The following is a 21,070-nucleotide window of genomic DNA, read 5'->3' on the forward strand; positions in this document are numbered from 1 at the left end:
ACAAAGAATGATTAAAGGAGCAGAAGACATTACAAACAAATAAATCATAAAGGCAGTTGGAAGGGTAGAGAAAAAGAATAAAACCTCATTACGAGGAGTGAAGAGACAGAACAGTCATGATGGGATAAAACGTCAAATACATAATTGTAATGTGAAACCTAAGTCCTGTATGAAGTTGCACATTCATCTTGCCATTCCTGTGATGTTACCAGGCATTTAGTTCTACATTCCCATATGTGGTTCCTAAAATATATCTACGAGTACTGTATGGGTAGTCTTATATGTGATGGACTGCCAATAATTCTATTATTCCCATAATTAAATATATAAAGGCAACAGATATTTAAATCATTTTAGTATCCAGTGCAACTTATGGTAGACATGCAGTAATGGATAATTGTTTTAGGGATCAAACCTATTTTGAAATGCAACATTTTAATTCGGATATTCTAGTTCCAGTAGCAGTTGGATTTATGAATCCATCCATTATGAGAGGTTTCAATAATGCTTTTATTATGGATAAGGTGATTGAATGTAAGAGCCACAGCATAGAATTGTAACATGCCCATTCTTGGTGATTCGCAGGTGCTATCGTGGATGCATTTGGAGACTACAAGTTCATGTTTTACGAGTGTGGAGCGGTCATGATGTTTGCTGGCCTTTTTCTGTTCATCATGAACTTTTACAACTACCGTATGCTGGAGAAGGAGGAAAAGGAATGCCAACGGAAAGAGATGGAAATGAGAGAAGGAGTTGGCGTTACGAAGGAAGAGGGCACACACGTTGCAGACAAAGAAAAATTGCAGAATGGTAGCGGGATGACCGCTATGGAAACAGTATCGGAAAAGGCGCATATAGAAGAAAATGGTTCCGATTCTGAAGTGAGCACAGCACCTGAGAATAAGTAGACATGATTTCTAATGTTTTATTGGATGTAGTCAATGTCCTAACTTTGGCAAAGAAGAAGAAATAACGCTTCATGTTTCACACTGGGCACAGATGTACAAATGCATTACTTCTTGGCTCAAGTTAAATGTTTTTATATTTAACATGTGTTTTTTAAATGATGTAATGATGTCAAATGAAATCACAATGGAAGATAATTGGAGAATATTTCAATTTTAGTACAGTGGTAAAAACACCACCGTACCCATCTGTTAAATGAAGCCGTAAATTTAAATGCAAGAAATGCTGAGGCAAGGATCCATTTAATGTGGATCAAAAACTGGATCAGAAGATTGCTAAATCCATCTGTCATGATCCGAATTAAGGCTGCAGTGCCACTTGCTTATCAACTTAGAAATAGACTGCCAAAGTAAAACAGTGCTGCTATTAATCATTTGTATTTGACCATTACATTGGGCAGAATGCTAAATGTTTTTTTAAATGTTGCTTAAGCAGAGTTTTATTCCATTGTAACTTCACTGTTTTTTTGTTGTTTTTTTAAAATATTTTTACACCCATATCACTGTTTTAATCTGTGTTAATTTCCATTGCATTTGAAAGCTGTTTGCACACTAAGCAAAGTGTCAAACAGGAATAATTTCTCATTTGTTTTCTATTTGCAGCTGGTCTGCTCAGATTCACAATGTATTGCACTAAACTATTGGGCAGTATGGGTTATTAACAGGTGCTAGTACATGGGCTGGCCAACTCCAGTCCTCAAGAGCTACCAACAGGCCAGGTGTTCAGGATTTCCCTGCTTCAGCAAAGGTGGCTCAATCAGTACCTGCTTCAGCACAGGGGGCTCAATCAGTCCCTGTTTCATAGGTGACACAATCAGTGGCTCCGTTTTTCAATTGATCCACCTGTGCTGAAGCAGGGATATCCTGAAAACCTGACCTGTTGGTGGCCTTTGAGGACTGGAGTTGTTCATCCCTGGTTTACATTCTCTGCACCAATTTCTTATATCAGATGCAGATTATTAACTAGACCTGGTGGGGATATTTGGTGCAGAAAAAAAGAGAGGGGGAATGATTAAAACAGGGGTGCCAACGTCCATCCCCAAACCCCCCCTCCCCCCCAACAGGTCATGTTTCAGGATATCCCTGCTTCAGCACAGATGGCTTAATCAGAGGCTCAGTTTTCGACTGAGCCTCTGATTGAGCAACCTATGCTGGAGCTGGGATATCCTGAAAACCTGACCTGTTGGGGGTCTTGAGGACTGGAGTTGAGCCCCCCTGGATTAGAATATGATGCACCCTGTTATATGCGAGTCCTATTGGCAAAATAGCATGTTTTAAAATTGAAGTCAGTCTTCGAGCTACCAAGAAGTCAGGGGTTCAGGATATCCCTACTTCAGCACAGGTGGCTCAATCAGTGGCTAAGTCTCCAACTGAGCCACCGGTGCTGAAGCAGGGAGATCCTGAAACACCTGACCTATTGGTAGCTCTTGAGGACTAGAGTTGGCTACTCCTGTATTAGTACCAGTATTGGTCCCAGAAAGAGTCAAACATTTCATTGGGTGCAATACCTTTTTAATGGACCACAATATCAATAGTAAAAGGTTTTCTTGTGCATAAGCTTTCAATGCTGCAGAGGTCTCCTTTGTAAAATGTGATCTCTAAACTGAAGATGGGAGAGTTAGATACAGAGCACATGAGGTCCATCTGTGAATGAGCTGTTAAAAATGTAGGATACTGCAGCTGGTGTATTCATCCATGGATGAGGTCTTGAGAGGATATGTATATTGAGGCTGGAGTATTATCTTCAGGTATCTGTGTGACGTGTGAACAGACCGGTCTGAGTAGGGCTGTGTCTGAAAGAACGGCTCAAAATTCTTCCTTAAGTTTTGCATGGGTGAGGTGGCACGTTTGCAACACTGACTGCTGTAATGATTGAGCACTCATGGGTATTATCCAGCGTTGTATTCTCGGAGGAAGCCTGGAGGTTTACATGAGTAGAGTGTTATTGGCATACCCTGCAGCGTGGAGACACAACATTAACAATCAACACTGAGATTATTCATTGTATAATGCTGGATGTTTGCATTCTTTGTCAAAGTTATTCTGCTGAAATGTAAAAAGTTGGTCAAAATAAACGTGTGGTGTATGTTTCTAAAACAGAGTAAAGCGCTGGCCACTCGTGTGATCATAGAAACACATTTATTTGGTACAGGCGTAAAAATCCATGTTAAAAATGCCAGGAACAAGTATACTGTAAATGTCACCTTTCCAGATTTTAGGCCCCATGAACAGCAAAATACACATCGACAATAAAGAGCCCCTGTGGGATCAGTGGTTGTGGTCTCGCATAACGCCGACAGCCGGTTCGTGCCCAACCGGCTTTGTCAAGGCATCAGGAAGTATATATGTAATATCCTGCTGAAAGGAAAGATGCTGTTTGCAACAGCATTGCCCCTTTGTGCAGCTGGGAGACGGATCTATAACCACCTTAATGTTTACAGTTCGTGCAGCAAAACACCTTGCAATACAGCTTTTTTGTTGTTGATGTTTTAGGATTAAAGCAGGGGGTTTCCGGAGCTTAACTGTTAATTTTAGCTCCGGGTGCCCCCTGCTTCCAGAGATGCTTACCTCCGTAGGGAGTGCTGGTGTGCCTGTGGAGTTTAAATGTGCAGGTCATGCGGGCCAATAGGAAATATCATGGCTTCATACTGACCCACGGAGCATTTAAACCGCCTTTTCATTAGGCACACAAGTTCCCTGGCTGAATAGATACCGACACCTGTATGGAGGTATCTGGAAAAGCATGGGGTCCTCGGAGCTGAAATTAACACAGTCCAGCTCCGGGGATCCCCTGCTTCAATCCTAGAACTATGTAGTGCAAGGTGTTTATGCTACTTTAATGCTCAGTAATTAATTCCTGACTTTGGTGACTAGACACCAGTGAGAGCTACTATTTCCTGGGGTTTCCCGAGGAAAAAGTCCAGTTCTCTGCCACATTCAAAACAAAATGTATTTCTTGTTTGTTTGACTACATATTATAAAAGGTGCAAAGTGAGGTGCTGTATCATTTGTAACATTGGAGGTACTGTATCTTATTTCTAATAGATGCCACTGAGCCTGTTAAAATGCTACAATAATGGTCCAGTGAAAGGTATTGTCTGCAACATGTCTAAATCTGCCAGATTATTTTGTAATATACTGTTTATGTAATGTATGATAATTAATACTTTACTAATAAATACGTATGTTTTATGATGTACTGTAATAAATGACTTTTTTTTTTCAATTTAAGCGGTAGTACCCCCAAAATGGATATATTTTTGTTTGTACTTACCGTGGGGGCCCTGCAGTTCCTCCATGGTTAGAAGGGTGGGGGATTTTATGTCGTTTTTGACACAAAACTACAAAAATGGCCGTAGGGTCGCCAATAAAAAGTCACAATGTCATCTGCACCACTGACCCCACTGCCTTTTCCTGTCCGATGTTGCACATTTTTTGGCCAGTCCCATAGCAGGGGAACCGGGTGGGACTTCGCGGGACCACAGAGGAGTTCCGGGGACCCCCTAGTTTAGGTGAAAAAAGTTATTAAAACAACCGAGCCGTGAGGAACTCTGCATCAAAGTACTGGGTGTTCCTCTGTTACCCTCTCCAGAGCTGAAGGTTAGTTGCACACATATGGTACGGACTTGTTAAAGAGAACATGGTGCAAAGAAAGACATGAAATTAACTAATATACATTATACCCTTACCAGATGTTTGAGGTGTGATAGATAGATATCTATCTGTATCTGTGGTCGGCAACCATAAGCTAATCAAAGGGCATAGCCAAAGCACTATATTTAAATGTAACCTCTTCTGTATCCCACTTTTTGTTTTGAGACTGGCATAATGCAATGTCTTGGGTTTTGCTGGAACTTGCCCTTCCATTGCAGCCATCTTTGATCCTGTCAAATCTCTTCCTCGACTTGTAATTGGCTGCAGCTGTTGCAGAGCTTTAAATAGCAGTCTATTACTCCCAGCCCCTGCCCGAGCATGGTATGCTATCCCATGTGTTCCTGGCCCCCTTGAGTTTAGTGCCTGTGCCTTAGTTCCTGTTGCCGACCCCAGTCTGTAAATCCAACAACCGCTCCTGTGCCGCCTGCCTTGACCTCTGCCTGGATCCCCACTACAACTACTTTAACAGGACTCCTGTCCCCTGACTCTGGTCGGAGATCATATACCCCTACCTCAGCTCAGCGGATCCCCTTCCTATCGGAGACGAGCATCATTATACATAGCCCTTGTAGGCTCAGACCAGCAGATCAAGTTTAAAGCTCTCACAGAACTGCAGATGTCACTGGAAGCCCAGAGGACCTCTTCTTGCGTTCCTTAGGCTTGATCCCCGCTGGCTGCTGCAGCGCTCGCTATGGCGGGCGCTGCGGGGACAAGAGCCGCCCTTCAATGGGGCCGGGCCCACTGCGAGGGGTGGCCGCCGCGCTGAGCCGACAGCTGTTCAGGGATACATGAAAATTCAGTTCAGACCTAGTGACGGAGCGCTAGGCCACCCCCCGGCGGTTCAGCCAAAGAGGACGAGCCTGCCAGGTGACGTCATGGCCGCGCCCCTGTCACTTCCCCCCCTGTTTCCCCCCCCCCCCGCAGCTCACTGCAGACCGGAGAATTCGGCTGCACGTGCCGCCAGCCTCGCAGGCGCGCGTGCAGCGCAGGCAGCGGGGCCGTAGCCTTAGGGTGGTCACAGATAAGCACATGGCCCTGCTGCCAACCTCCATTCCAGCATTAAAAACAAAAAAAAAAGTTACAATATATTATATGTTCAATACAACTTTACAAATAAAAATGCATTTTAAAATCATCTGGCTCTTTAGTTAGAAGACCATAACTTGAATAAGCTACTCCCAAACCCCATATATTTGAATGAAATCTGCTTTATATACAGTACTGTAAGTGGTATTCCCAGCTAACAAGTTCAGTTACAGATAGCACGGCAACAATGAACAATAAACTACTGTCCTCTGCATGTAGCAGCTGTCCCACTCCTGGCAGAATGATAGCACTGGAAATAAACTTGGTCAGTTGGCTGCGCTGAAGACAACGGCGCTCCCGATCCTAGAGCAGACAAAATATTTGGTTTTGTCGCGTGACAGCCGGGTCACGTGCGCGGTTCAGCAACGAGGGCGAACCACTCCTCGTCGCGTCTCCCCTAGGCCACAAATCGCCAATGCAGCAGGCGCCTGCGACACCACGCGCTCTGTTACACACGTGCGCCTAGTACAGTATAGCCTCGACCTAGAGCAGTGGGGCTCAACTCAATCCTCAAGACCCCCCCCCCCCCCACACCCCCATCAGGTCAAGTTTGAAGGATATCCCAGCTTCAGCACAGGTGCTGTATCGGTCCCTGCTTCAGCACAGGTGGCTCAATCAGTGGCTCGGTCTTCGACTGAAGCAGCAATAGCCTTAACCAGACCTAGAAGACATTAATACTTTCACTGCCAGTGGGACCAGTAGCACATTGCTCTGGAGCTCTCAAGCCAACGATTAGAAATGAATTCAAATAGTAGCCGTTCCGGTTCTTGTGCCCTGGTTCCCTACTCAAACACATCCATTAAAATTACCCATTCCAAGAAATGCTGCCTAGCAGGAATGTAACACAAACGTAATAAGCATAATACCTAGAGAACCCAGGATGCCACTGATTGTAAACAAAGCTATTAGAGGTAGAAATGGATGGATTAAATGTGCTATAAAGTAAATACATCCTAGCATTAGTGTCCCAATGATGTAGAACAGTATTTTGTGGGTTTAACATAAACGCTGCTTCATAATCTCGTTAGATCATCCCTCTTATTATTGGACAGTCCCAATACACAATACAGGCCTATTAATGGTTTCTACGGATGTAGGTAAAGTATAAGAAACATGAAACTTAATGTGCTTGGGTTTTTGTGCTATCGTCAATATATTTTTCCTGCCTGTTATGCTATGGGTAGTTTCTATATTAAAGAAATTAATATGTTTGAAGCAGCAATGTAATTCCCTCTACCTTTGTTTTTATTACCACCCTTTATTTTTATTTTTTAACAGGATGGGAACGGGGAGTCCTCCAGAGTTGAGCCGTGCTATTTTCAGCTTCGTGATACCGGTTAACTTATTGGTTTTACATTTCTCTCAAAGGGAAACAAAATGGCTGTCAAATTCAGTGGTCCCCGCTGGAAATTAGGAAGCTGCAAAGTGATTGGTTGCAGTTTAAATTGCCTTTATGTAACAGGAAATAAAGTTGGAAACTGGACTGGTCATATGTATGCCAGCCCTGTTATAGGGCGGAGTTACAAGCCTTTCCCCCCGGGTATAAAAGCTGACACTCCCCAATTGAGGGGGTTGATTATAGGATTTTCCCTACAAGAGGGTCAAGGAGATTGGGGCCCAAGACCCTGGGGTCTGCTACAGGCTGGAGGACAATCATGCTGTTGTACAATAAACGTGCCGTTGGACCAACTATGGTGTGTGATTATTGGAGAGAATATTGCCTGTGGGACCATCCTGCATCCAGCAGGATCCTCATGGGATGGAGGCGCTGCACAGTAAGAGATGGGGAAAGCCTGCCTGTTGCTGCTCCCAAGCTACAACTGCAGAGCTACTCAGACTTCCTGAACCAGCATGTGAGCTACAGCACCGGGGACAGTAACCACGTAGTGTCCGGATCTTCCATGGCAGTGGGGAACAGGTGCATTCATTTGGAGGCTCTGCTGAGATGAGCAACTGGGGTGGCAAAATATGGCTGGGAAACCCGCTGAAAGAGAAGTGAATGGGGGCACTCGCCGTATCCAGCCAGAGAGTTCCCAGTTGTTTGCTAGCAGGGTACCCCCGGGATGGTTCCCGCTCAAGATGCAACCGCACCTGCTATCGCATGAGAAGTGCTGATAAGCACTGTATCAAGGCCATCGATTGACCTTGTTCGGGACATAATGCAGAGTAGTGGCCTGATCTTCCTGGCAGGGGGAACTAGTGCTACACTTGATTAGCTCGTTCTATTAGTGGCCCACTATACACATTTTACGTGGTCGCGCCCATATTGTCATGTATATATATTTTTTTGAAATCTTGGAGTGTGAGTGTCTGGAGACCATTTGATTGGTCCGCCCTCCACGGCTCTCATTGGCTGGTGTGTCTGCCCACCCTGTGTCCCACCCCCCCACGGCTCTCATTGGCCCCCCAGAGCACGCTCTCTCCTGCTCTCTCCTCCCACAGGCCGCTCCTTCCCCGGCTCTCACCTCCACAGGCCGCTCCCTTCCCCCGGCCTCTCACCTCCCCGGCTCTCACCTCCACCTGGCTCTCACCCTTCCCCGGCTCTCACCCTTCCCCGGCTCTCACCTCCCCCCGGCTCTCACCCTTCCCCGGCTCTCACCTCACCCCCCCGGCTCTCACCTCCCCCGGCTTTCACCCTTCCCCGGCGCTCTCCCTCACACACAACCGCTTCCACTCAAATCCCCCCCCCCCCACAGGCTCTCACTTCACATAGGCCGCTCCCCAGCACCCCATCCCCAAGAGCGCTCCTCGGCTCTCTCCGCCTCTCCCGTGAAGGGCATGTTCAACAGCGGGGCACAGCACCTCCTCACCGGAGCGTCTCAGCCTCGCCAGGGGTCACGGACACCGCTGAGGAGCCCGAGGTGGAGGAGGAGCGGCCGGTACCCAGAGGAAGAGGAAGAGCACGGCCGGGTGCAAGGTGAGGAAACGCAAGGGAATGTGTGCCCTTTGCCCCACCCCCTCCTGCCCTTTGCCCCACCCCCTCCCTGCCCTTTGCCCCACCCCCTCCCTGCCCTTGCCCCCCCCCCTCCTGCCCTTTGCCCCCCCTCCCTGCACTTGCCCCCCCCCTCCCTGCCCTTCCCCCCCTCCCTGCTCTTGCCCCCCCCCCCTCCCTTCCCTTTCTGCCCCCCCCCCTCCCTGCCCTTTGCCCCCCCTGCCCTTGCCCCTCCTTTGCCCCTCCCTGCCTGCCCTTTGCACCCTCCCTGCCTGGCCCTTTGCCCCTCCCTGCCTGCCCTTTGCCCTCCCTGCCTGCCTTTGCCCCCTCCCTTCCTTCCCGCCCTTTGCCGCTCCTGCCGCCCTTTGCCCTCCCTCCCTGCCCTTTGAGAGAGAGAGAGAGAGAGAGAGAGAGAGAGTGAGAGAGAGAGAGAGAGGAGAGAGAGGGAGAGAGAGGGAGAGAGAGGGAGAGAGAGGGAGAGATAGGGGAGGAGGGGAGAGAGGGGAGAGAGGGAGAGAGAGGAGGGGAGAGAGAGGGGAGAGAGGGGAGAGAGGGGAGAGATGGGAGAGAGGTGAGAGAGGGGAGAGAGGGGAGAGAGGGGAGAGAGGGGAGAGAGGGGAGAGAGGGGAGAGAGGGGAGAGAGGGGAGAGAGGGGAGAGAGGGGAGAGAGGGGAGAGAGGGGAGAGAGGGGAGAGAGGGGAGAAGAAACGGTGGGAGATACGGTGGGAGATACACAGAGTGGGTGGGGGGTGACTGACTATCACACACATACACATACTCCCATACACACTCATTCACACACACACACACACACACACACACACTCTCCCACACACACACACACAGGGGAAGAAAGGCCGCGACCAGCACCACGCTCCTCCCCCACCCACCGTGCCCATCTCCCGCTCGTGGGGGGGGGGGAGGCAGGCCGACATCCCCCCCCAATCAGCAGGGTGGGTGGGAGGCACGTGGCGAGGTATTCCCCAGCGGGCGCTCCAGGGGACAGTCAGCCCCGCCGGGGCCGCCACTGCCCGACATACCCTCGCCGTCATGAAGCTAGCTGGCGCATGGGAGGCACGTGGTGAGGGGTGAGGGCCGAGACGCCCGCTCCCGAACGCCAACCAGGCTGCAGCAGCAGGGACCTCCCGCCCCAGGCAGCGATCGGTGGGAAGGGGACAGGAGCAGGGGACAGGGGAAGGAGACAGGAGCAGGGGACAGGAGCAGGGGACAGGAGCGCTGCCGCGGTGGAGAGTAGGGAGTCATGTGGGGACCAGGGGATCGCAGGGAAGGAGCAGAGGGGCCGCAGCATGGCGAGTACTTACCCTCCAATAGATGTCCGGCCAGTTGGGGGCGGGCTCATATAGAGCCTGGCCGCGCGCCCACAAAGCCTGGGAGCGCGCGCCAATCAGCTGTCAGGTAGGGGGAGTTTTTTTTATTATTTTTTTTTCTTCAGCGCGAGCAGGGAAATTAAAAAAAAAACACGTGTTCTGCTTGGGCCAATATTTACTCGCCCGGGGGTTAAATCTACACGCCACGGGCGTGTAAATGTATAGGATTGTCGAACACTGTATATATATATATATATATATATATACACGTTTTTTTAAAAAATGCGTTTAACTGTGTGTTTTGTTTTCTTTTTTGGTGTACTTTCCTGTAATTCGAACGCCCATGTCTATTTATAATGTATTCTAATAAAAGGATTTATATATGGTTATATTTCCAGTGTGGCCCCCTTTTTGTGAGAGGCCATTCTTGTCCCTTCTGTGGGTCTCTCTCTTTTTTGAGAGTAGGACTATATGAGGCTGAAACAAGTCTCAGGCAATACCTGCCGCAGGCATTGACATCCAGGGTCGCACTTCCATATGTTCCTTGTAGTTTTACGTGAATGAGTACTCTTGGCAAATACGTTTTCGAACAAATCAAAGTGTCTCTTTTTTGCTAAATAATATGTGAAAGTCTCAAAGGAATCATGGTGTAGCCTTTGGAATTCTATCTACAGTATGTTGCAGCTTTAAATTGCAATAAGTTATTTATTACTAGTTACAGTACATGCAAAACACAGGATATATTGTGCATGGTGATCCTTCCATTGGGATTCTGCGGTCCTGAATATTAATAATATGTGTGTGTTTGTGCAGTTTCTGGTTGGGTCGACCTAATTATTTACCCTTGAAATAAACTGGAGTAAAACAGTCAGATATTTCCTAATACTTTTCCATAACAGTACTTTATACCTCCATTTGGGAAACAGTGATCATAACATGGTGTCAATTGAAATAAATGATCAAAAACCACATTACATGGGTTGAACAAAGACTTTACATTTTAGAAAGGTAGATTTAAATAAACTGAGGAATAATCTGCAAAGAATAAATTGGGATGATATTTTAGCAGGGATAAATGGGGAGTCTTAAAACATTGTTAGAAAAGCAAACTTATCAGTGTTTACCCTTACCTAATAAATATGTGGCCAGGTCTCCCTCTGGGGTTTCCCTTACCTCAGGTAGCTGCAGAGGGCTGTGGGGACGCTCAGCAAGTGCCTGGAGTGTTACGAACGGTGCGCGGCTGCAGGAGAGGCGAGCGCATCTTGAATGCGATTGCGCATGTGCGAGATGCCACGCATGCACAGGGCAAGTGCGTGCGCATGTAAGGAATCCACACCTCAGTTTACTGTTTACCTTGCCTTACAGACCTGTGCTGTCATGGAACACTTCTCCTGATATTTACTGCAGCCTGGATTCACTCATTGAGGCAATGCTGTCACACGCCCCTTCTGCTATTGGTTCACTGACCTTTAAGTACTGCCTTCCCCACAATGCTCCCTGCCGAGCATAGTCCTTCCTGGATGTCACCGAGTGTTCAGCCACGAGCCCTGGCTTGTTATCTCGTTACTACTCTGTTTGTCCTAGTTCTTGTTCCTGTGCTGAAGCATTGATCCCCAGTGTACTTCAGCTTCCTGGTTTCCTGATGCCTGCTGCTATTTTCACGCAGAGGTCTGTTCCTGTGCTGAAGCATTGATGCCCAGCGTACTTCAGCTTCCTGGTTTCCTGAGGCATGCTGCTATTTTCACGCAGAGGTCTTTTCCTGTGCTGTAGCGGAGGATTCTCCAGCCCGCTCAGGACTCTGGCGCTGTAGCACTGGTTTACCAGTGTAGCCAGGCGGTGTGCCCACTCTGGTCTGCCTACCCTTTCCTGAGACCAGTACCATGGGCCATGGTCGCCGCACGCGCAGAGTCCACTCCCGCACTCCTAAGCTGAAGCGGGGAACTCCTGACTACCTGTTGCCGAACTCCTGCTTGAACAACGTTTACCCTGATGTCTCCAGTCCTGACCCTGGCTTGTCCAGCGACGATGCTGCCTTCTCCAGTCCCGACCCTGCTATGTATGACTACGAACTGCGCAATCCGGATCAGCCTGCGCGGTCTAAGTTCGGTGCTTTTACAACCCCACCTCAGCCTCGCGGTCCGACCCAGGTTTGTGGCGAGCACAAGCGTGACAGTATGCTCGGCCCCACAAACTCAGACCCCGCTGAGGTGGGGCTAGGCCGGTTCCCCTCTGAAAACCGGTCCCAGTCTGTAACAGTCCCTGTTTGGAAGACCATACCTGTTTGAGAGACTGCCTCCGCCTGAGAGTGCGTTCTTGTATGTAGGTTTAACCCCTCAGGAAAGACTGATTCGCAAAGACCTCCTTACTAGATCTCAGCAAGTTAGAGAGGAAAGAAAGTCTCAACAGGCCCTGCTCTCCCAACGGTCCCGGGTTTTTTCCTCCTCAGAACAAAAGACTCTAGATCAGATTCTAGATGCTGCCTGTGTGTGTTACCAAGATTTTGACTTAATCATAAGTGAGCGGGATCCTCTTCTCGCTGCCTACGCACTTTCTAATCACAATTTCTATGCTGCCAGTCCTGTCGCTAAACCTGGGGACGTATCTCCCTCTCCAGGAAATAACCAAACTGACCCACAATCACAGCCCCCTAACGTAGAAGCTGCCACGATCCCTAGTCCTGATTTAACCTAACTGTCTGAAAGCCGGTCCCAGTCTGAAAACCTGTCCCAGTCTGAAAACCTGTCCCAGTCTGAAAAACTTCCCCTTTCTGAGAACTGGTCCCTGTCTAAAAACCTGTCCCGGCCTGAAAACCTGACCCTGTGGGAAAAAACGTCCCAGTCTGGAAGATGGTTTACACTCTCACGCCAGATGGGACAGATGGATCACCCTTGGGCCAGCTACGCTGCCCTGTCACAGGATTGTACGCCCGGGTACTCTGACACCAATGATATGTCTATGTTAACCCCTGCTGATCAGTCCTGTGAGGTTCCCCTGGAGTATACGTATATTTCTCTAGCCAACAATAAGGCTCTAGTATCCGAGAACGAATCCCTTTTTCCCTCTATTTCTAACTCTGAATCTCCCATTCCAGCCCTTGAGGTTTTTCCTGCTTTAACCCCTGCTAGGCAGTCCTGTGCGCCCTTCCCGTCAGAGAAGGAATCCCTTCTACCTCCACATACTAACTTTGAATTCCTAAGTGCTGTTCCCATTGTCATTCCTGTATTAACCCCTGCAGGTCACCCCTATGAGCCTCCTTTGTTAACTCCCTGTTCTTCGCCAGCCAAGGTCATGTCCCTAGCTCCAGAAGAGAAATCCCTTGTATCTCCCATTACAGAGGAAAAGCTCCCTATTTTTTACTCTCAGGTACTATCTGCATTAACCCCTGTAAATTCGTGCTGCCTCCAAGTTAATGCCTCCTTTCTAACCTCAGAGAATGATTCCCCAGGTCCGACAGCAGAGGTTGCATTGAATGAATACCCTAATGTTGCAGAGTCCTTAGTTAGTCTTTGCTTTAAAGCATCTGCTTCAGCTCAAGTTTCAGCTGCTGTGCCCCCTGAAACTTCGGCTAAAGTTCTGATTCCAGTTAAATGTATTCAGTTACTAAGTTTTTCCCTAAGCTTGGTCGCAGAGTTCCCATTCCCAGGTATGTGGCTGAACCAGTCTGTCACCCAGAGAGTGATGACCCCTGCTTCAGCGCATACTCCCCACGTCGTGGAATCTGCAGTCATTTCTGGTTTCCCAGACACTCCTTATCAAATACCCACTTCAGAGACCAGTACAGTTATGATTACCTCCCGTGTACTGTCTGTGTTCTCCCCTTCTCAAAGCTTAGGGTTAAAAGCGTACAGTGGTCAGTATGCCCCTCCTGGGGTTCATGTTGTGTTCCCAGGAATATTTGCTGACACACTGCTTTCACTCAAAAGTGACGCTTTTTCATATGTGCTAGCTAGAAGCCTGCACACAGTTTTCCCTCTCTTTGAAATTTGCCTTGCCGGTCCTGACACTCCGAGAAGTAAAAACCTCCCTTCAGAATCTCTTTCTATAGAGGAAGTCCTTGCTGTTAGTTCCCCTGATTTCTCTGCCCATGCTAACCCTCCAGAGATCAGCATATCTGTTACTCCCTTAGTACAGTCTGAGACCACCGTGCCTATATTACTAGTCCTGGTATTTAAATCTGAGCTATTTAGTTTTCCTGCCCTTGCAGTTTTGGATAAGACTCCTTGTGCTCCTAAGGTGTCTGCCATTAAGAGTTTCCATAGTTCCTACTTGTTGCTTGTTGTCTCTCAGGTCCCTGTCACTGAAGTACAGACGTCAGCTTCTGATGTTAGCTTCCCTCCCGCCGCTACCCTTGCTCTGCCTTTTTCTCAAGCTCCTGATATTAAAACCCCAAAGCCTATTCCTAATCCCCAGACTATACTATCTCCCACTGTGGGTTCCCCAGTATTTGGGAGCTCTACTGCTGATTGCTTCTCTGCCTCTGCGAAACCATGGTTTTCCCCCTCGGAACCTTCTGTTGCCCCTGTCATTTCCTCTGTGTTGGAAATACTCTGCACGTATCCCAAGATTTCGGTCTCTATGCCTGGTTAACTGCTTGCCTTGTTACCTTCCATACCAATACCTGGAAATGCTCCCACCCACCCTATACCTTCGCTGACCACTACCTAGGAGACCTCTGGAGGAGAAAACCCCCTAAAATTCCTACATGCAGAGGTCAGCCAAGACTTTGTCTGTCCCAAAGGTCGCCCTGGTATATTCGATCAACTATCGAAGCCGCTTATCCTAAATTCTGGTCCCATTACTAAAGACTGGGTTCCCAGTGGGGGTTCTTCTGCCATTTCTGCTCCAGAACCCCCTGGTTCTTCACAGCCTTGGATTCCCAAGCCATTTCGCGTGGCGAGCCACGTACCAATGATGTCTCTACCACCACGCTCATATCCTAGAACAGTACTCACCAAGGAACTGCTCGTTTACGGATCCCCTTTCCGCCTAAAAAACGTTCGAAACAACTCAATGTCCCCGAGACCCATGGATGGGCCTGTCTGGCCGCAGTTCTCACGGGGGGGTGGGGGTTCACAAAGGTGTGACCACGAGTCTCTGGACCACGACTCTACCCCCAATCCTAGACAGTTCAGGAACAATTCCAGGTCCCCCAACTCTGAGTGGTCTTGTTCGCCCGGAGGTCTCGCGTGAAGGGGGGGGGGGTACTGTAAGGAATCCACACATCAGTTTACTGTTTACCTTGCCTTACAGACCTGTGCAGTCCTGGAACACTTCTCCTGATATTTACTGCAGCCTGGATTCACTCATTGAGGCAATGCTGTCACACACCCCTTCTGCTATTGGTTCACTGACCTTTAAGTACTGCCTTCCCACAATGCTCCCTGCCGAGCATAGTCCTTCCTGGATGTCACCGAGTGTTCAGCCACGAGCCCCTGGCTTGTTATCTCGTTACTACTCTGTTTGTCCTAGTTCTTGTTCCTGTGCTGAAGCATTGGTCCCCAGCGTACTTCAGCTTCCTGGTTTCCTGAGGCCTGCTGCTATTTTCACGCAGAGGTCTTTTCCTGTGCTGTAGCGGAGGATTCTCCAGCCCGCTCAGGACTCTGGCGCTGTAGCACTGGTTTACCAGTGCAGCCAGGCGGTGTGCCCACTCTGGTCTGCCTACCCTTTCCTGAGACCAGTACCATGGGCCATGGTCGCCGCACGCGCAGAGTCCACTCCCGCACTCCTAAGCTGAAGCGGGGAACTCCTGACTACCTGTTGCCGAACTCCTGCTTGAACAACGTTTACCCTGATGTCTCCAGTCCTGACCCTGGCTTGTCCAGCGACGATGCTGCCTTCTCCAGTCCCGACCCTGCTATGTATGACTACGAACTGCGCAATCCTGATCAGCCTGCGCGGTCTAAGGTCGGTGCTTTTACAACCCCACCTCAGCCTCGCGGTCCAACCCAGGTTTGTGGCGAGCACAAGCGTGACAGCGCGGTAGCCAATAGGGGAAGGCTCTATGCATGAGCCACTGGGCAGGGACACATGGTGCCCAACAGCCAATAGGGCTTGCAGCTTCCCTCCAACTTGCTATTGATACATTTGGCGCGCTACAAGCTACGCTAGTCAGAGCTGGCACAAGAAAGGGGTAGGTTAATTAAGTGTGCAGGTGTCTGTGGCACCTCCACTAGGCCAGATACCCCCTATTAGGCACCAGCTAGGCCCTGACTCCCCTTTCAGTCTCTTCTGCAGCAGTGACACCACTTCCGTCACCACCAACTCCATTCACTGCCACTGAATTTTGCTCATGTGGCAGGTGCCGCTAAAGAAGTTTCACTTCAATAAGAGCAGGATGTAGTTTCTCTCCAAAAGGACTAGGATAGACTGGAAACTTGGGCAGGTAAATGACAGATGAGGTTTAATGCAGATAAATGTAATTTTATGCATTTAGGAATCAAGAATAAACAGAAAACTTACAAATTAAATGGGGATAGATTAGGTGAATCCTTGATGGAGAAGGATTTAGGAGTGTTTGTCGACGGAAGCCTTAGCAATAATAACAAAGTCATGCAGTAGCTGCAAAGGCAAACAAGATCTTATCTTGCATTAAAGGAGGAATGGATGGAAGGGAAGTAAACATAATTATGTCCCTCTATAAAGCATTACTGATACCACACATTGAATATGGAGTACAGTTTTGAGTAACAATCCATAAATAAAGACATTATGAAACGCCAAAAAGTGCAGAGAAAAAACACCAAATTAATTAAGGGGATATAAAATCTGATTTATGAGGAGAGGCTAGCTAAATTAGATTTGTTTATACAGCAGGGCCCCACTTCTCGGCGCCCCGCTTTTCGGCGATCTGCCGATACGGAGGCACCGAGAAGGGGGCCGCCACCTTGGATCCTCAGTCGCGCATGTGCAGAACGGGCAGGTGTGCCCGGCGCGCATGCGCAGACCGTAGTTTGCGCGCGCATACTGTAGTTTGCGCGCGCAGACCATAGGTCGCGCATGCGTAGAATGGCAAAAATGCCGTTTGCGCATGCAAAATCAGTGAAAATCGCCGGATCCGCTTTCCGGCGATTTTCACTATACGGCGGGCCCCTGGAACGGAACCCGGGGCCCTCCTGTATTACAAAAGAGGCATCTAAGAGCGGATATGATAACTATATACAAATATATTCGGTGACAATACAAAGAGCTTTCAAAATAACTATTCATCCTTAGGGCAGTACAAATGACATGGGGGTTGGGTTCATTATCCATGGAGATTGATGGAAGATACAATAGATAACTTTAAAAAAAAAAAAAAGGTTAGAAACCTATTTAAAAGGAAAGGTATACAGGGATACACCAAATATGTAAACATGGGAAGGATGTTGATTCAAGGAGTAATCTGATTGCCAATTCTTGGAGTCAGGAAGGAATGTATTTTCCCCCTTATGAGATATCCTTAGGTTGAGGACCCACTGTGGTCGGCGGCACGTGCGGCCGTGTGAGCGCGGGCCACCAGCCCCTTACCTCCAGTCTGGTGGTCCCCGCTGCCTCCTTCCGACGTGGCTCACTACGTGCTGTGATGCGTCAGCCGGCCAGAGCTACAAGCCTCTGGTGTTTTGGAGCGGTGACGCGTCACGTAGTGTGACAGTGAGCTGGGCAGGAGGGGAGCTGTCTGGAGCAATGGGAAGGAGGCGGCTTGGGAGGGAAGTCTGTGAGTGTGTATGGCAGCCGTGCTGGGGCGCTGTACAGATCATTGAATAGAATGCTAATGTCCTAAGTGGGTAAACAAGTTCACCTAAGTTTATAATGCTGTGTAAATAGATGATATATATTTGTTGTATGTAGGATCCCTTGAGCATAGCTATTCACCCCCCCCCCCCTCTGGTGCCCATTTCGCAGGCTGCCCCTGCCTACTGCTGGGGACTTGCATGCAGGCAGCTGCTGTGCCCGGAATCAATAGGGCTCTGTCCCCGGGTTAAGGTTGCAGCCAGCTCCGGCTGCTGAGCTTGTCGGCCCCGGGAGGAGAGGCAGCAGCAGATGCACAGGGAGAGGGGGGAGGCAGGGGGGGCTGGGAACCTCTGGCACAGAAAGTGTGATGGCCTCGCCCCCCCACGTCATTGTTGTGCCCACCCGACCCATTTTGGCCACGCCCCCCGCGTCAAAAAAAGTTTATTGCAGATCGCGGTGCAGTGACTTGCACGCGCCGCCGGCAAGCAAGGTGGCCATGCGGGCGCGTGCAGCGGGGCCTTAACCTTAGATGATATGTCACTGGGGTTTTTTGTTTGCCTTCCTCTGGATCAATATACTGTAAATACAAATAAAGGATAAAGTATCTGTCGTCTAAATTTAGCATAGGTTGGACTTGATGGACATATGTCTTTTTTCAGCCTCATCTACTATGTAACTGTGTTTCCATGGTGGTTGATCAGATACACATACTGTATATAACTACTGGGAAGGGTGTATCAGAATCATAGTGTACCCGTCCTGTAACATTATTTCTGCACACACATGGATAAGCTATTGGTCTGAACAGATTTATTGGTTCATGATGGATTCCTACAGATAGCAATTCTCTGCTCTATTACTCCAGTCTACCTTTTAGCACTGTACTTAACCTTCCCCAATAGAATGCATATTATCTCCTTTTCGGCTGAAACGACCTGCAATTTACAGTAATTTTAAGACTTTGTCAACATAATTTTATATTGTCAGACGGGGATTGCCATAGAGACTTGATTCTTATTTAGCAGGATTTATACAGGTCCTCTGTGAAGGTGGTACATAAATAATGATAGTTTTGCTGCCCACAGTGACGTAACTATTGTGCCGCTAAATCCCGCAATGCATGGGGGAGGGGGGTGGGGGAAGAGAGCAGAGGGGCCCTGCCTGGCTGGCACTGTAATGGTTGCTGCCTCTGCTTGCTCTGGGGGCGGGGTCTTGACTGCAAACAGGGAATTCCTCCTCCCGCTGTCTGATTCCCCGCCTCCGCATGGCTCAGTACTCAGCAGCTACCTCGATGCAGCCTTATGCCTCCCCAGGTAAGTGTGTGTGTGTATGTATGTATATCTATATGGGGAGGAATTGTGTGTGTGTGTGTGTGTGTATATAGGGGTGAGGATGTGTGTGTGTGTATATATATAGGGGGGAGGAATTGTGTGTGTGTATCTATATGTAGCCCAGGTCCCCCCCCCCCCTCTGGGCTCTCTTCACGTCCCCTCCCTTTAGCTCACCTCCGCTGCGGTCGGGAGAGTTGCGGGCGGTTGCAGGGGCGACCGTGTCGCCGGAGCTTCTTGGCAGGACGTCGGGAAGAGCGCCGCCATCTTAGTTAGGCATGCGCAGTTCAGTCTCGCATGCGCAATGAGGTGTTGGAGAGTGGCGGTCAATGGGAAAGAGCTCCCAGCAGGGACTACATGTCCCATGAGCCTCTGCATAGGCCGTGTGGCCCAGTTCAGGCAATAGGGCTGCAGCTTTCCTCCTGCAGAGAGATAGATAAATTTTCGCTCGCTGCAGCCACGCCAGTCGGAGCTGGGACAAGGAAGGGGTAGGTTGTATGTGCAGGTGTCTGTGGCACCTGCACTAGGCCAGATATCCCCTGGTAGGCCCCAGCTTGGCCCCGACTCACCTGTGTAGTTTGTGGTTGCTGCAGGGACAGGCCCATAAATAGGGGCACTGCCCCTGTAGAACCAAACCATAGGGAAAAAGCCAGGATGTGGCTGCACCCTGTCTCTGGTGATCTGGGACCAGATCACCCATCTGCTACCACAGAGACTCTTAAAGGTGGTACCATCCACGCGGGACCCACCCAACGTAGAGGCGGAGGCTTCGTGGTGGACATGCTAGGATTCATGGATTCCATCATTGCAACATCAGCACACCCGGGTGTGGGATTACCCAGCAGGTACACAACTTTGCACGTGCACCAACCAACACTTTAGTGGACAGCGCTATACCACACATTGCGCTGGGTATTACTTTGAGGACGCCAGGGTGGTTGGGTGCCCAAGGGCCACTCAGTACTTTGGGGACTGCGACTCCAGGGAGGGGAACAAAGTATTGGAGGGTACGCCCATGCTTGGCCCGGTTGGTGGGACTGTATTTATGTGTGTTATCTTATCTTTTGGTTGCCTGCAGTAAAACCATTATCATATACGAGTGTGTATTCCTTATGTGTCCTATAACGGGGTTATTCTACATAATAGAATCTCGCACAGGTGGATGCGCTACCGAGCATCACTCAGGTGCACCCCAGGTTCCCAGCAGCGGAGGGTCAGGATTCCTGTGAGCCACAGGTATCGCACGACACCACACACACCGTAGCCACACATCTCCCAGGGGGTGGGGTGAAAGTGTGATATATATAATTGTATGTGTGTATATGGAGGGGAATTGTGTTCGTGTGTGTGTGTGTGGAGAGAGAATAAATATAGGGGGCAGGAATTGTATGTGTGTATGTATAGGGGGTGGGCATTTTGTGTGTGTGGAATTGAGTGAGGAGTGGGTTGTATGAGTGGGGAGGGAGAAACAGTAAGAAACAGAGTGCGACATGGGAGAAGAGAGGAGGACAATAAGGGGGGTAGTGTGAGGATGAGTGGGGGGACTGTGAGGGGGGGGGGGGCAACACACATGGGGACCCCGGTGGAAACAACACTTATTTAATGTTTGTTTTTTTAGAAGGCCCTTTCAAAAAAATTGCGCACCAAAAGAACTAAAGAGATACACTAGAAATGACATTTTATGCCAATATTTACAGAGATGTCAAACGCGACCAAAATTGCCACTTTTATAGAAGAGGGTTGACTTCTATCAGCCCATGAGAACAATTTTGTTCAAAATCAGTGAGACTCCCTTCAAATTTTTGAGGTCCGTGTTTGTAACTAAAATCATGGAAATATTTTTTGGAGGACTCTTATCTTTTTCAAATTGTACAAACCATTTGATTATCATTATCTGATTTTGTTTGTACAGCACGTTTCTGTAAAGCAGTGGATTTACCCTCTGATCTTTTTTTGAGATGGGACAATGTTTCTATAATTCAGCTCCTGTACTGTACGCTTGTGACCACTTCCCGTCCTGGTTTTGCCTAGTATGGTACTCAGTGGTTGGGAGACAAAAGGTGGATC

At 48.9% G+C, this 21,070-nt stretch overlaps 1 protein-coding gene and 1 long non-coding RNA gene across 3 annotated transcripts in view; one reads left to right on the plus strand and one right to left on the minus strand.

The window, feature by feature from the left end:
• LOC142468125 (monocarboxylate transporter 2-like) overlaps window positions 1-4,159 on the plus strand; it is a 28,133-nt gene extending 23,974 nt beyond the window's left edge. For both annotated transcript variants that reach the window (XM_075574276.1, XM_075574277.1), the window contains exon 5: window positions 586-4,159. In XM_075574276.1, coding sequence (XP_075430391.1) covers window positions 586-908 — 323 coding nt within the window. In that variant the 3' untranslated portion in view covers window positions 909-4,159. The remainder of the gene's footprint in view (window positions 1-585) is intronic.
• LOC142468127 (uncharacterized) lies at window positions 2,472-17,522 on the minus strand. The gene is made up of 3 exons (XR_012788586.1): window positions 17,472-17,522; window positions 4,240-4,468; window positions 2,472-2,883 (listed from the first exon to the last, which is right to left on the minus strand). It is a non-coding gene; the product is annotated as an uncharacterized LOC142468127 (long non-coding RNA).
• Between the last annotated feature and the right edge of the window lie 3,548 nt (window positions 17,523-21,070).

Source organism: Ascaphus truei, chromosome 17 (genome assembly GCF_040206685.1).
Source record: "Ascaphus truei isolate aAscTru1 chromosome 17, aAscTru1.hap1, whole genome shotgun sequence".
In the NCBI taxonomy this organism is placed as follows: Eukaryota; Metazoa; Chordata; class Amphibia; order Anura; family Ascaphidae; genus Ascaphus; species Ascaphus truei.